General features: G+C 42.6%; 1 protein-coding gene across 4 annotated transcripts in view; it reads left to right on the top strand.

The window, feature by feature from the left end:
- Positions 1 to 15388, top strand: part of FAM20B (FAM20B glycosaminoglycan xylosylkinase) — a 48819-nt gene that overhangs the window by 9909 nt on the left and 23522 nt on the right. For all 4 annotated transcript variants that reach the window (XM_009240522.3, XM_024232297.2, XM_024232304.3 and 1 more), the window contains exons 2-3: positions 6151 to 6660; positions 12679 to 12765. In XM_009240522.3, the coding sequence (XP_009238797.3) occupies positions 6284 to 6660; positions 12679 to 12765 (464 nt within the window). In that variant the 5' untranslated portion in view covers positions 6151 to 6283. The remainder of the gene's footprint in view (positions 1 to 6150; positions 6661 to 12678; positions 12766 to 15388) is intronic.

Below are 15388 nucleotides of genomic sequence, written 5' to 3'. Positions count from 1 at the left end.
CCTCCACTATATTTCGAATGATGAATTTCTTAATGGCCTTGTCCTTGGGCACGCATCAGGCACAGTTCATGCAGCAAATGGCTGCACGTGGCTGTGGCCCTTTTTGACATGACTTTTGTTCCTTCTTTTCTTTATCATCTTGGAGGCATGGACCAGAGAGGAGATTCTTGAAAGAAGACTTTACATTAAGACCTCACTTTTTTTCTGTGGAATCTATATCTCTTCTCCCAAAACAACTTCATAGTCTTAAGTTTGCCCTTATACAATATTTATCAAATGAGTAGGATGAGTGTGTTTGTGTGTGTGTGTGTGTGTGTGTGTAGAATGAAAGTGAATTAGCCAGCTGGGTGTGGTGGCTCACACCTGTAATCCCAGCACTTTGGGGGGCTGAGGTGGGCGGATCACTTGAGGTCAGGAGTTCGAGACCAGCCTGCCCAACGTGGCGAAACCCCGTCTCTACTAAAAATACAAAAATTAGCTGGGTGTGGTGGCAGAGACCTGTAATCCCAGCTACTTGGGAGGCTGAGGCAGGACAATCGCTTGAACCCAGGAGGTGGAGGTTGCAGTGAGCCGAGATAGCACCACTGCACTCCAGCCTGGGTGACAGAGCGAGACTCTGTCTCAAAATAAAAAAAGAAAGTAAATAAGTAAATTAGTCTCCATAGCAAGCCCCATATAGCTGATGGAGCTCAGGTTGAAACCAGGGTTCAGTAGGAAAATTCCTTGTAAAGGTCTACTTTCCAGAACTCCAGGCTGAGAGTTTATGCCAGCTTTTCATGTGAAAACTATTTACAGATATGCCATTTGTACTGCCTTTTTTATATTTAACACTTTTAAAGTTATGTTATTACCTTGAGTTTATTTGTTCTTTGAGGTAGTTTCTGTTCTGCATAACAGAAACATTAAAATAAATGACTGTAATATAACTGGACATTGTTGCACTGTTTGAAGCATTTATCGGAGGAGCTGAGGGTATGAAATAGAGCAGGCACATTCTTCTGGGAATGTTAGTGAGGTTTTCGTGAGTAGTTTGAATATACCCAGTGAATCTGCGTTTATTTCCTTAGTGTGTCTGAAATGGGGAATCTTTGGAAAAGTCCAGTTTGCAGAATATAGTATGCTCCTTGTCCCAAATAAAAAAGGAAGATTATATGGCATGGAAACCCTGTCTCTGGTACTTTCTCCTCTCTCACATAATAAAGGAGTGAAGGGGATCATTCTAAGGAGCCAAGATTCTGAAAGGAGAATTAAGAACCATATACAATAAGGTACTATACAAGGCCGAATGTAGTTAAGTACTGGCCGAAAGGAGAGAGAAGTTACTTTAAGAGTGTGAGGAGGGACCAAAAATTGCCTTAGAGATGGCCTTCGAGATGAGCCTTGAAAGGAGGCTCAGACTTTATCAGGAGGAGATTGGAAGAAAGGGTAAGAGAAAGAGGAATTTTGAGGGACTACAGTGTAAGGAATGACAGAAGCAAAGGGCACCTACACATCAAGAGGAGGACCGTGGCATGTTCAGTTGATCCATTGTGGCTAAAAGCTGAGAAGAGGAACAATGGGAGTGATGTCTAGCTTGGAAGCTATTTAGGATACAGCTTTAATGCCTTGCCAAGGAATCTAGAATCAAAGGTGGTTGAGTGATTTGAAAAATGATTTTGGCTGCATTATCTAGGCTGGATTGGAGAACCTGGAGGCTCAGGCATCAGTTCTTTCTGTGGTCCAAAGGAAGGTGATGAGCACTGAAGTTGGTGGCTGTGGAAATGAAAGACGGCTATAAAGAACAATGACAAATTGCACTCTTACTCATTCTACCAGGATGTGGTGACTATAATCACAAACATGAAAACTTGTTTAGTCTCTTTTTTTTTTTAACCTGCCCTCACTTAGAATCTGCAGAAGGAAATAGTGAAATAATAGAACCCTTCAGTTCCCTTAATATAAATTTATTTCTTGCTTGCTTGCTTGCTTTCTGTATGTCTCTCTTTTTTTTTTTTTTTTTTTTTTTGTGAGACGGAGCCTCACTCTGTCGCTCAGGCTGGAGTGCAATGGCACGATCTCAGCTCACTGCAACCTCTCCCTGCCAGGTTCAAGCTGTTGTCTCCTGCCTCAGCCTCCTGAGTAGCTGGGATTACAGGTGCCCACCACCACGCCCAGCTAATTTTTGTATTTTTCATAGAGATGGGGTTTCACCGTGTTGTCCAGGCTGGTCTTGAACTCCTGACCTCAGGTGATCTGCCCGCCTTGGTCTCCCAAAGTGTTGGGATTATAGGCGTGAGGCACTGTCCCCAGCCAGTTCCCTTAATGTAAATTTCTAACCTAGCTAAGTGAATTGTTTATGGCCCTGAATTGATGAATGTGTTCGTTTGAGGCCGCTTCAAAAGGAGAAGTTTTGAAATAAGTTTCAAAACTTAAAAGGACACAAACTTGGATTGTGGAATTGGACCGTTTTTCTTATCTGAATTTTGGAACTGTTAGGACTTCTTATTGCATTGATGATAAAAAACCACAGCTCTAACCTTTGTGCAAAATGTTTGGATATGATATATTTATATAGCACGAGGGGGAGGATTTTCTTCATTCGAAATGAATGAGTAATACCATGAAAAGTTTATGGGTTGGCCAGGACAGTGGCTCATGCCTGTAATCCCAGCACTTTGGGAGGCCGAGTCTGGCAGATCACCTGAGGTCGGGAGTTCAAGACCAGCCTGACCAACATGGAGAAACCCTGTCTCTACAAAAATACAAAAATTAGCCAGGTGTGGTGGCACATGCCTGTAATCCCAGCTACTCGGGAGGCTGAGGCAGGAGAATCGCTTGAACCTGGGAGGCAGGGGTTGTGGTGAGCCGAGATTGCTCCATGGCATTCCAGCCTGGGCAACAAAAGCGAAACTCCATCTCAAAAAAAAAAAAAAAGTTTATGGGTTAACCAGACTTTAGTCCTGAAGGATGTTCTGTAGAAAGTAAAAGCCTATTAAGCTGACCCCTTTGTGCCAGAATTGTATTGCATTTGTAGCTAGTAGCATCTGGAGATGCTGAGGAAGTGATTGTCAATACAACTAGATTTCCATATTGGCTTTTATCTCTGCAGCCCGAGAAGTGTACTGTTGAACAAGCACTTGAAAAAGTTGTGTGGTTTAGGTTGCATTAGAACTAGCAAAAATCTCTGAAATCTTCTCTGCTAGCACTGCTGTTATCAGTAATCACAGGGAACTGTTTTACTGAGTTCCACACCAAACTTGATGCCATCACAATTACATTTTAGATGCACTTGAATTGCCTTTGTTTCAGCTAATAGTGTTGTATACCCTGGGAGATGATGAAACAAAACAGGTGGCGGGGGATAATTAGAATTTGAAATTAACTCTCACTTTCTGCTTCCTTCATGAAATGAACAGAAAAGGAGTGGTTAATCACTGAGAATAAACTTCATTCAGCTGGCCCACTGCAAAGTGTTGCCCTCAGAATACATTGTTGCTCCGATAAGCTGCTTTTGATTATGTTTCCAGTTGTTATTAAGGGAGCAGTATCACGTTTAAGTGGGAGTGTCTCAGCCTGAATCATTTACTCTATTTTTTTGTATTGGTTTTATTTTTTGGATTAATGGTTTGAGTTGTTAAATGAATTGGAGAGTGAAGCAACATCCTGTTATCTTCTTGTCATCTTTGTCTTACCTCAGTGCTGTGCTGTCTGCAGGCATAGAGCAGAGCAAGCCTGTGCACGTTGTTAAATGGCCTTATGGAGTAGAAAGCAACCTCTCAGGATGCAAATGAGACGGAATTGTATGTTCTTGACACCCTTGCAAAAATCTTGTATTTGGAGTTTTTTAACTTAAGAATTGCCCAGAGTGTGGTCAGCCCCATGCTAGAAGGAGCACTTCTTTATGTCTGTGACATGAATATCCTTGTTATATGCCTGACTATTCCAGACGTAGTAGTGTTGCCATAGTACCAGGCTTTATTAGTTTTCTGGTTATATTCTGCTAATAGCTAGATGGTATGGGAATATTTTTTCCCTTTACTTACTGTACCCAGTTTTGATTATCCATGGTTTGCAGGTATTTTAATTTTGAAAAATAATTGGTGAAGGACTAAGTAGAAATATGTGTCTGGGGTTGCATTTAAATACATGAGCAGCAGATATGACACGTCCAGGATCGCTGAATACTTGGACTCAGAGACAGCTATTACTCTCCTCTGCACCCTCTGGCATTTTTAGGAATTGTTGTCTTACCAGAATGAGAATTGGAAAGTTACCAAATACCGGTGGTTTGGGATATGCAAAAGTCCTTTATGGATTTTGAAAGTTAAAAAAATGAAAGTTAAACAATTATGTATAGCTTGCTCTTTTGTTTTTGTTGTGTTTTTTCTCATTGTTTTGGTTATTAGGCATGTGTAGCCAACCTCATGGCTCGTAGATGGCTTGCATTCCAATTAAAATAGAAATATTTGCTTTAAAATTTTCAGTGTACATGGTTCTTATTAGTGTCACAGGATCCTTGGGGTGTCACTTTGCCAGTGAGAAACCTCTGCGGCCATGGTGCCTTCTGCCTGAGTAGTGATTGTGCCCACTGGGCTCGTTCTACCCACTCAGCCTTGCAGGCTGTGCTCAGCTCGTACTACTGGCCTGGATCTTATACCTGCCAAGGGCAAGCCAGGTGCAGAGCAGCAAGGGGCATGTGGACAAGCTAGCATGGGGTCTGGCCACTGCACACAGCCACGCACGCTGGCTGCTGTGGTGGGGTAGGCAGCTCCAAGCATAAGCACAGCTGCCGGTTCTGTGTGAGGCTGCAGCTGGACCAGAGTATCACACGCAGCTTCTGCTGCGGGTGCCCATGTCTGGACAAGGGGAACATGGTGGCATCCAGAAACTTGGAGACACCAGGAACCTCAGAACCCCAAAGAGGATGTCACAGCCCTGGCTCGGGGAGACCCTAGGTCTGAGCTCCCCAAAGGGCCGCAGCTCTTCTCTCTTTGATTGCCTGCTACATGGTGAGCAGGGGGTGTGTTTCAGCCCTGTTTGCATTACAGCTCTTTCAGTCCCGCCATTTGGTGGGTCCTGAGTTCTTGTCCCACGCCTAGAAATAATGAGGTATGCAGACAACAAGGGGGTGAGCAAAGTGGAGAGGAGCTTCATTGAGCAATAGAACAGCTCTCTGGAGACCCAAAGTGGGTAGCTTTTTCTGCAGCCATGTCGTTCTGATGAGAGTCTAGCTTTCAGTGGAGAGGAGACCCACAGTGGGTAGATCCCTTTTGCACGCAGGTTGTCCGGACATCTGTTTGAGTCTGGCTGAGTGCAGGGTTTTTATGAGCTCAGAAGAGAGGAAGTGTGTGCTGATTGGCCCATGGGTGGCCATGGGTGGGCCCAGAAAAAGCACCATAAGTTCTCACTGGTTTGCGGACTCTTAACCAGAACTGACAGCCCAGCCCCCATGCTTCAGGCCATCCCTGGCTTGAAGGTGGGGCTTCACTGGGGACCCATCCCTTTCCGCCCAGGAGCCTGCCTCCTGCCACCATTCATGTCATCCACAGTGCCCAAGCTGTTTGTACCAAGGGATGCCTGCAGGCCTACACTGAGCCATCCTCAGTCCTCCCTTGGCCTCCCTCCCATGCTCATTTGTGCCCAAAGTCCAGAGTGGGCTGAGACAGCAGGGGCCTGGTGTATCAGCACTGCCCCAACCACATATATACAGGTCACAACATCACCTGGGCTTGGCCACAATTTTGCTCCACCCCAGAGTGGGTGCTGGGGGTGGGGAGAGGCCAGGCAGCAGGAGTGGCATTTTGGAGCCTGTGGGTGTAGCTGTGGCTGGGTGGCTGCAGCTGCACCCAGGAGCACGGGGCCCCTGCTCCACCATCTTGGAAGAGGGCAGGGCTCCCACCTGTTCCCAGCTCCTTCCAGCTCCATGGAGTGTGCTGCCCTGGCCATGCGTCTCCCACTGCAGCTGGCGTCTTCGCAGCAGCTGCTCCATTTGGGCCGCTGCTGCCATCATTAGTTCCTTCTCCAGATTAGTTAATTTTAAATTATTGAACCTTCTTGAGCTCAAGATTAGAAAGCCAAAAAGGGTGAGTCATATATTAGAGGCTTGCAAAAGATTCAGCGGTGGAAGGACAGAATTTTTTATCAAATTTTGCTTTGTACTTGGGCTTGCAGGAACTGTGGAAGGTGCATCAGTGAAGAAATGGACCAGTGTGTATAATCATGGAATCTCCTTGCTAACCATCACCACCAGCTCTCCTTAATACATGAGCAAGAGTGGGTCAGGGGAGAAGGAAAAGAGGTCAACATGAAGCTAAAGCAGCGAGTCGTGCTGTTAGCAATTCTCCTTGTCATTTTTATCTTCACCAAAGTTTTCCTGATTGACAACTTAGATACATCAGCTGCCAACCGGGAGGACCAGAGGGCCTTTCACCGAATGATGACTGGCTTGCGGGTGGAGCTGGCACCCAAGCTGGACCATACCTTGCAGTCTCCCTGGGAGATTGCAGCCCAGTGGGTCGTTCCCCGGGAAGTGTACCCTGAAGAGACACCAGAGCTGGGGGCAATCATGCATGCCATGGCCACCAAGAAAATCATTAAAGCTGATGTGGGTTATAAAGGGACACAGCTGAAAGCCTTACTGATACTTGAAGGAGGACAGAAAGTTGTTTTCAAACCTAAGCGGTAAGTTTTCATCTTGGAAGCTGCATGTGCTAGTCGGTTGATTCATTTAACTTGGGATTTATATAAGATTTATTTTATCATCTTCTTCTCTTGGAGTCTCTTCAGTAAAATAAGAGGGGTAGACTAGATCTCTAAAGTCTTTTCTAGCACTTAACATAAATCTACCTTTATAGTATCATACAGAATAGTTTTCCTGCCCTAAAAATCCTCTGTGTTCTACCTACTCATTTTTCCCCTCTCTGCCCCAGAACACCTGGTAACCCACTGGTCTTTTTACTGTCTCCATAGTTTTGCCTTTTCCTGAATGTAATATAGTTGCAATCACAGAATGTAAGCCCTTTCAGATTGGCTTCTTTCACTTAGTAAAGTGCATTTAAGGTTTATACATATCTTTTCGTGGCATGATAGTTCATTTGTTTTTATCACTGAATAATATTCCATTGTCTAGATGTACCACAGCTTAATTATCCATTCACTTACTGAAGGGCATCTTGGTTGCTTCCAAGTTTGGGGCAATTGTGAATAAAGCTGCTGTAAACATCCATGTGCAGGTTTTTGTGTGGACATAAATTTTCAACTCATTTGGATAGATACCAGAAGCATAATTGCTGGACCACATGGTAAGAGTACGTTTCATTTTGTAAAAAACTGCTAAACTATCTTCCAAAGTAGCTGTACCATTTTGTGTTTCTACCAGCAATGCATGAGAGTTCCTGTTGCTCCACATCCTCACCAGGGTTTGGTGTCAGTGTTTCAGATCATAGCTATTCTAATAGATCTCTCATTGTTTCTTTCACCTGTTTTAAGTAAAGAATTGGGCCATTTTAGTTACCTTAGTAACTAAATATGTATGTTGTTCGTGATCCCTTTGGACTTTCTAGGGATCTATAGAGATAATTTGTGTGACAATTCTGTGATATAGTTAATTATTTTTATTTATTTATTTATTTCTCTCTCTACACAAGACAGCTTGGAGGGTATAGTTAATTTTCTAAAAATGTTTCCTGAGTTTATGAATTTGAATTAGGTTAACATCATGATGGTGATTTGTATTCTTTTGCCAGGAGTTAGTTACCAATGAATATTCTCAAAGTTTGTAATGTCTGAAATCTTTTGGGTACTAAACATTTTTTTCATTCCTCAGTAGAGCTTTTGAAAAAATTATAACATGACTTTAGATTTCTTTCTGGAGTGGGAGAAGAAATATAGGGAAAAGATGTACAAAATTCAACTCCCTTTCTTACCCAACTATTAGTAAATAAAAGGCAGTCAGAGCATGAATGTATAGGGAGCCCAGAAATGGAAGGGATCACTGTTGGTCTGGAACTGGGAAATATAGGTCAGTGATGTGGAAATTAGGAAAGTTAAAACATCTGGTAGACTTTCAGAGAATAAAAATTTGATTGGGGCTGGGCGTGATGGCTCATGCCTGTAATCCCAGCACTTTGGGAGGCTGAGGTGGGTGGATCACTTGAGCCTGGGTGATGTAATGAGACTCTGTCTCTATAAAAAAATTAAAAATTAGCTGGGCCTGGTGGTGTGCACCTGTAGTAGTCTCAGCTACTTGGAAGGCTGAGGTGGGAGGATGGGAAGATTGCTTGAGTGCGAGAGTTTGAGGCCGCAGCAAGCCGTGCTCGTGCCACTGCCCTCCAGCTTGGGTGACAGAGTGAGACCTGTCTCAAAAAAAAAAAACAAAAACCGTGATTATGTGGGCCTGGGATCTGATTTCTGTAATGCACACTATTTGCCAGGGATTACACTAAGTACTTTTGTATCTCTTAATCCTTTAAACCCTTATAGGAAGGTTTAACCTTTTTGGACAATTTCAGTTATTTCCTGAATAAGAAACTGAGGTTTAGAGCGTGTAACTAGCTTGACAAGGTCACCTCACATTAATCAGTGGTACGGAAGTTTGAACCCATATTTGTTAGAGTTGTAAACAGCTTGTATTCTGCCACACACATGGAATTCTCTAAGTTTGTTTGCTTCCCATAAGTGATGATGTGGCGCACTCATCAAAAATCGCATTTAGCTTTGAAGTTTGGTCTTTGACTTCTTGGCCTGAGAGATTAGCAGCATAAACAGAGTGATGGAAAAAGGCAAACTAAAGACAAAAATAAAATTTGTATATAAAGAGATGGCCGGGCACGGTGGCTCACGCCTGTAATCGCAGCACTTTGGGAGGCCGAGGTTGGCGGATCATTTGACGTCAGGAGTTCGAGACCAGCCTGGCCAACATGGCGAAACCCCATCTCTACTAAAAATACAAAAAATTAGCCGGGCGTTTTGGTGTGTGCCTGTAATCCTAGCTACTCAGGAGTCTGAGGCAGGAAAATCACTTGAACCTGGGAGGCGAAGGTTGCAGTGAGCTGAGATTGCGCCATTGCACTGCAGCCTGGGCAACAAGAGCAAAACTCCATCTCAAAAACATAAAATAAAATAAATAAAGAGATGAGTTGTGAGCATTTTGTGTTTAAATAAGAGGAGATCTGGCTGGGTGCAGTGGCTCACGCCTGTAATCCTAGCACTTTGGGAGGCCGAGGCGGGCGCATCACCTGAGGTCAGGAGTTCGAGACCAACCTGGCTAACATGCTGAAACCCCGTTTCTACTAAAAATACAAAAAATTAGCCAGGCACGTGCCTGTAATCTCAGCTACTCGGAAGGCTGAGGCAGGAGAATCGCTTGAACCAGAGGCAGAGGTTGTAGTGAGCTGAGATCGCGCCATTGCACTCCAGCCTGGGCAACAAGAGCGAAAATCCGTCTCAAAAAAAAAAAGAGATCCTTGTCACACCCACCACTTGTACACTGGAGAATTGAAGGGGAGATGGGACAGCAGGAAGTGTGTTAGAAGACAGATATTCCCAAAAGCGTGCAGTGTTAGACCAGGTGCTTTGCAGGATAGGCCTGAAATGTTCAGACAAGATACAAGTGGAGGGAGGAGAGGCCAGACTGTTGAGTAGGGGAGGTAGTAACAGATAATGCATAACCTTAGTCACTTCTTGCTTCATCTTATATCTCTTACTACCACTGCAGCCTTCTCATTACCTCCCTCCTCCAGACCATCCTGGAAACCACTTCCGTTCTTCCCCAGAAGACTCATATTATCACTATGTTCCCCAGCTTTAAAACATCCAGGGACTTCCCATTGCCCACCAGACAAAACCCAGCCTCCACAGCCTAAGGTCAAGCCCCTGACTGTCTGGTCCTCCTCTCTATACTCAGCCTTATCCTCCCTTTGCTCTTTGTTTCTGTCAAACTCTGGCCCCCTGCTCCCCCATCATCTCCTAAACAGCCTGTGTCCACTCCCAGCTCCAGGGCACTCTCTTCTCCAACTCAGCAAGGTTTTTTTTGGCCCCTGCCATAGGTGTTAACTCTCTTAGTTACTGCACATACTGACCTGTGCTGCTTTATATCAGGAAATATCACAGGCTGGGGAAAGTGGGTGTAAGTGTAAGTGCTTGCAGAAATTGACTCCAGTCCCTAAACACCCAGCAAAATGCTGTTCTGACCCCCAGGGCTTCAGAGGCTATTTAGACCTGGTGTAAGTGCAAATTAATGTCCTTGGTCAAACTCTGATGTCCTTCAGCAGAAGGATAGGAATGATTTATTGGCAGTTACTGTATGAATTTTGCTGCTCTGTCAGTGACTTAAGATGGATCACTCTCTGGTAAGAGAAGAATCTAAGTCCTTTCTCTAATAGCCACTTGTGGTTTTAACATTTCTGGAGCCTGGTTATCCATGTCCTACTCTCAGAGATACAAGGTGTGTGCAGTATAGGTAGATGATATATATAGGAATAGAGTGACACTTGTATTTACACATTTTGCCTTATATTATAAGTAAAGGTGATTTTTTTTTAATGTAGCTATTTCCATTCTAGAAGTAATTGATTTTCACAGGCAAAAACAGCAGTTATGTTGGAAAAAGAACAAGAAGGCAGGGGCCTAGGAGTGCGTAGAAGTGAATGAGTAATCATAGGAAGTACTAAAAGGGACCTTAGAGATCAGCTAGTCCAACTGTCCATTTTGCAGGTGAGAAAAATGAGATCCAGAATTTTGATTTTCCATATTTCACATAACCAAAACATGAGCTAAGGATTCAGGCCTGACTTCAGTGTAGTTCTTTTGATTCTTATTCCTTTTCTCTTCCCTCTGTCTTTTCCTCTCCTGCCCACTCCCAAAGTTCCTGTATTCCTCTAAGCTTTTGCATTTTACTCTGCGCAGCCTTTAGATGGATTGGAAAGCTCTCTAATGTTTCACTGAAAGGACCGTACGGCACTTCACCACATACCTTCCTGTGGCTGCCCTGGAGTACTAAAAATAAAGTACTCAAGGATAGCCTACATCTGTAGTAGAACAGTACCTGAATAGTGTCAGCTTTTTGCTGCAGTGGTATTTCAAATTTGACTTTCAATTTAGAGGTAGCTAATATAAACCTTTTTAAAAATTATTCCTAAGTAATCCTTTGCACTAGGAACAAACAAACAAAAAAATACATTTGGGTATATTGACCATGCTAAGAAGAAACTGGTGCCCAACCAGATGGTGATACGCGGCTGTCTTCTAACAAATGCTTCATCATTTTGCCTTGAAGATATATTTTGTGGAGATGATTTCACTTTATATTCTAAGGTCATTTAAGTTGAAGTTCACTGCCTTTATAGTACTGTTTTCCACTTCCCTATTGCTGTTTTAGCATGAGAGAGCCAACTATCCTTAGTGGAACCTCTCTTCTCCACATCACTCTCAATTTATTTCTATTTCATAGGTCCATTGTAAAGCCTAAAAGGTCTCCTTTAGATTCAGGAAATGCAGGAGACCAATGGAGAGGACATAGGTGAATTAAGTACTTTTTTCTTCCCAATTAACAGATTTAAATTCTATCTTTTAAAATGGTTAGTAGAAAGAAATATGCCAGTCTTCATTATCCTTTGCTTATGTCATGCATATGATAGAAAATCATCAGAATGCAGTTTGAGATGAAAGAGACCTTAGAAATTACCTCCTAGTCCAGCCCCTAATATTGTAAATAAGGAATCTGAGACCCAGAGAAGAGAAAGGTTTTGCTCAAGCTTACCCAGTCAAGTAATGACAGCCACACCAACCTCCCACTGCCAGTCCAGGACTCCTTGTAGTACGTCATCATAAACTTAAAAAAAAAGAACAAGAATGGTTATTCAAACAACTTTTTTCAAAAGCACCGTTGCCTTCCCATTAACAAAGATTGAGTTATATCAGACTATTTTCCCCCAAATTTAAATTTCTCTGCCATTCTGGTAAGCAAAAGTTTTTTGTTTTTTGAGACAGAGCCTCACTCTGCTGCCCAGGCTAGAGTGCAGTGGCACAGTCTCGGCTCACTGCAACCTCCGCCTCCCAGGTTCAAGCGATTCTCCTGACTCAGCCTCCTGAACAGCTGGGATTACAGGCATTCACCACCACACCCGGGTAATTTTGGTATTTTTTAGTAGAGATGGGGTTTCGCCATGTTGGCCAGGCTGTTCTTGAACTACCGACCTCAGGTGATCCACCCACCTTGGCCTGCCAAAGTGCTGGGATTACAGGTGTGAGCCACCGTGCCTGGCCAGCAAAAGTTTTAATTACACATTTTTCTTCATTTCTTCAGGTCAGTCTAATAAACATTTTAGTAGACATTTATTAAGCACCAACTATGTGCTTAACAGTGCTGGCGATACAAAGACAGTCCTTGCCTTCCAGAAAACTACCTTTTATCTGTACTAAAACTACATCAAAAGCACTTTAGTGGGGCAAAAATGACATCTTCCATGTTATATTCTTAGAATGATCGCTGACATAGATAGAGAATTCTAGTTTCCTTCTCTACCTCATCTTCACTCCATCTACCAGCAATTCATGCTAACCCACAGTTGTTCTCAGGGTTGACAGAGAAGGTGACTATAGCAGAATCAGGCTTGCTAATGGATGTATTCTACCACTTGTGCTGTCACCTGTTACTGGTGTAATCCATGTATACATCTGTGCTTCCCATTCGCTTTGCAGGTATAGCCGAGACTATGTGGTGGAAGGGGAACCGTATGCTGGTTATGATAGACACAATGCTGAGGTAGCAGCCTTTCACTTGGACAGGTGCGTATGATCACAGCAGCTTATGTTCATTTTGTTTGCTTTCAAAAATCTTTCTTGGAGAGGATTCGTGGACTCCTTCAAAAGGATGCAACACTAATAAATAACTTGTTACCGCTTTTAGATAGCTAATTGACTAGTTCCATTAAACTTGTATGAGTCTCATAATTTGGTTGGCACCAGGAATACTAAAGTATTTTAATTCCATGCTTCTTTAGGTCATTTCATTTCTGGCCTGCTCTGTTATTATCATCAGTGAAGATATTCTTGGTAAATAAACTTTGAACTTAAATCTCTGAATTGAACTGGTCATTAATTGGGCCTAGCCATCCTGTTGTTTTGTTATGTGTTTGTTTTAAGTAAGTAATGCTGACTTATCCCCATGTGCTGGAAACATATAGCATGAAATATATTATGAATTTTATTGTTCTTTATACAAACTATGCACAGCTTCAAAAACCAGAATAATTATAAAAGGAAAGGGCCAGGCGTAGTGGCTCATGCCTGTAATCCCAACACTTTGGGAGGCCAAGGTGGGCAGATTGCATGAGCTCAGGAGTTCGAGACCAGCCTGGGCAACATGGTGAAACCCCGTCTCTACTAAAATACAAAAAATTAGCTGGGCGTGGTGACAGGCACCTGTAGTCCCAGCTTCTTGGAAGGCTGAGGCAGGAGAATCGCTTGAACCCAGGAGGCAGAGGTTGCAGTGAGCCGAGATCATGCCACTGCACTCCAGCCTGGGTGACAGAGCGAGACTCTGTCTTTTTAAAAAAAAAAAAGGAAAGAAAATAGATGTGAATTATAAGTTTGTAAGTTAACTAGGAAAATTCTTTATTTTTTTTTTTCAGCAGGTTACTGGTCAGGAACCTTGCAGCTGAACTGTCTGGTATCCCAGTTACTCTGCTGACCAGCTCTTTCATAAGGCCATATTGGCCAACTTTAAAAGAAATTGCTCACAATATTTGTTTTAAAAAATTAATTTATGACTGGATGCAGTGGCTCATACCTGTAATCCCAACACTTTAGGAGGCTGAGGTGGGTGAATCACTTGAGCCCAGGAGTTCAAGACCAGCCTGGACAACATGGAGAAGCCCCATCTCTACTAAAAAAATACAAAAATTAGCTGAGTGTGGTGGCGTGTGCCTGTAGTTCCAACTAGTTGGGGAGGCTGAGGAAGGAGGATTGCCTGAGCCTGGGAGGTCGAGGCTGCAGTGAGCTGTGATCACGCCACTGCACTCCAGCCTGAGCAACAGAGTGGGACCCTGTCTCAATAAAATAAAATAAAATAATAAATAAATTTTTTTTCTGAGACAGAGTCTCACTCTGTCCTCCAGACTAGAGTGCAGTAGCCTGATCTTGGCTTACTGCAACCTCCACGTCCTGGGTTCAAACAATTATCCTGCCTCAGCCTACCGAGTAGCTGGGACTACAGGTATGTGCCACCACACCCAGCTAATTTTTTGTATTTTTAGTAGACACGGGGTTTCACCATTTGGCCAGGCTGGTCTGGAACTCCTGACTCAAGGTGATCCGCCCACCTCAGCCTCCCAAAGTGCTGGGATTACAGACGTGAGTCACCACGCCCAGCCTAAAAATGAATTTATAAGGAAACCAGAAGAAAAAAGGTGAAATGTTTGTCTTTTTCAGAATTAGGATTTTGTAAACATAAAAGCAATAACTTAAAAATCACAAATTCAATAGTCTTGACTAAATAAAATAATGAACTTATATAGCAAGAAACAAAATTTAAAAGCAAACAAATGGGGAAAACACTTGAATCTAATGTAATCTGAGTATTAATAGCCTTAATATGTGTTTATACAAATATTAATAGCCTTAATATGTGTTTATACGAACATATGTATGTTAAAACTCTATTAGAAAATGGGTTAAGAGCACAAACATTGTCAATTGCTAATAAATATGTGGGGGGGAGGTTCATCCTCACCAGAAATTTTTAAAAATTCAGATGAGATACTGTTTTTACCTGTTGAAAATGGCAAAGCTTAAAAAAAAGATAATACTTTATTGGGAGGAATACATTGAGATTCATATGCTGCTTATGGCATTGTTAATTGTTTCAGTCTTTTTGTTAAGAACCCTAGCATTATATATCAAAAGGATAAATATATCAACATTAAGGAATATTCATATCCTTTGAACAAATAACTTCTTTTTTATACACATATCTAAGACATTTCTAGGAAGTACCCTAGAGAAAGAATACAAAATTCAAAGATATATATACAACAGTCTTAGCTGTAGCATTTTCAATAGTGGAAAAACTGGTTGTAACCTAAACATCTATTGATATGGAAAAGCTTAGATATGTGTGTACAATACCATGAATTTTTGCTGCCCCTTTTGAGACCTAGTGGTGGACAGTTGGATAAATCCTTCTCCTCACTTAATAGCACACCAGAGTCAGGCTTTCCAAGACCTTATCTGTTTGCGTCTTTTCTTCGTCCCCAACTCCCTTCTTCCTATCCTGTTTGTTGGAAACCAACAGGCATAAAGTTCCTCATTTCTGTACCAGTGTTTTGTATTGCCCAATACACTAAGTTTTGTTGATATATATGTAAAGTGATAATTTCATTGTTATTTCATTGTTATTTTGTATTTCCCC

The sequence above is a fragment of the Pongo abelii genome, chromosome 1, assembly GCF_028885655.2.
Source record: "Pongo abelii isolate AG06213 chromosome 1, NHGRI_mPonAbe1-v2.0_pri, whole genome shotgun sequence".
Taxonomy (NCBI): Eukaryota; Metazoa; Chordata; class Mammalia; order Primates; family Hominidae; genus Pongo; species Pongo abelii.
Note: the sequence above shows the minus strand (reverse complement) of the source record. Positions and strands in the feature narration are given on the sequence as shown.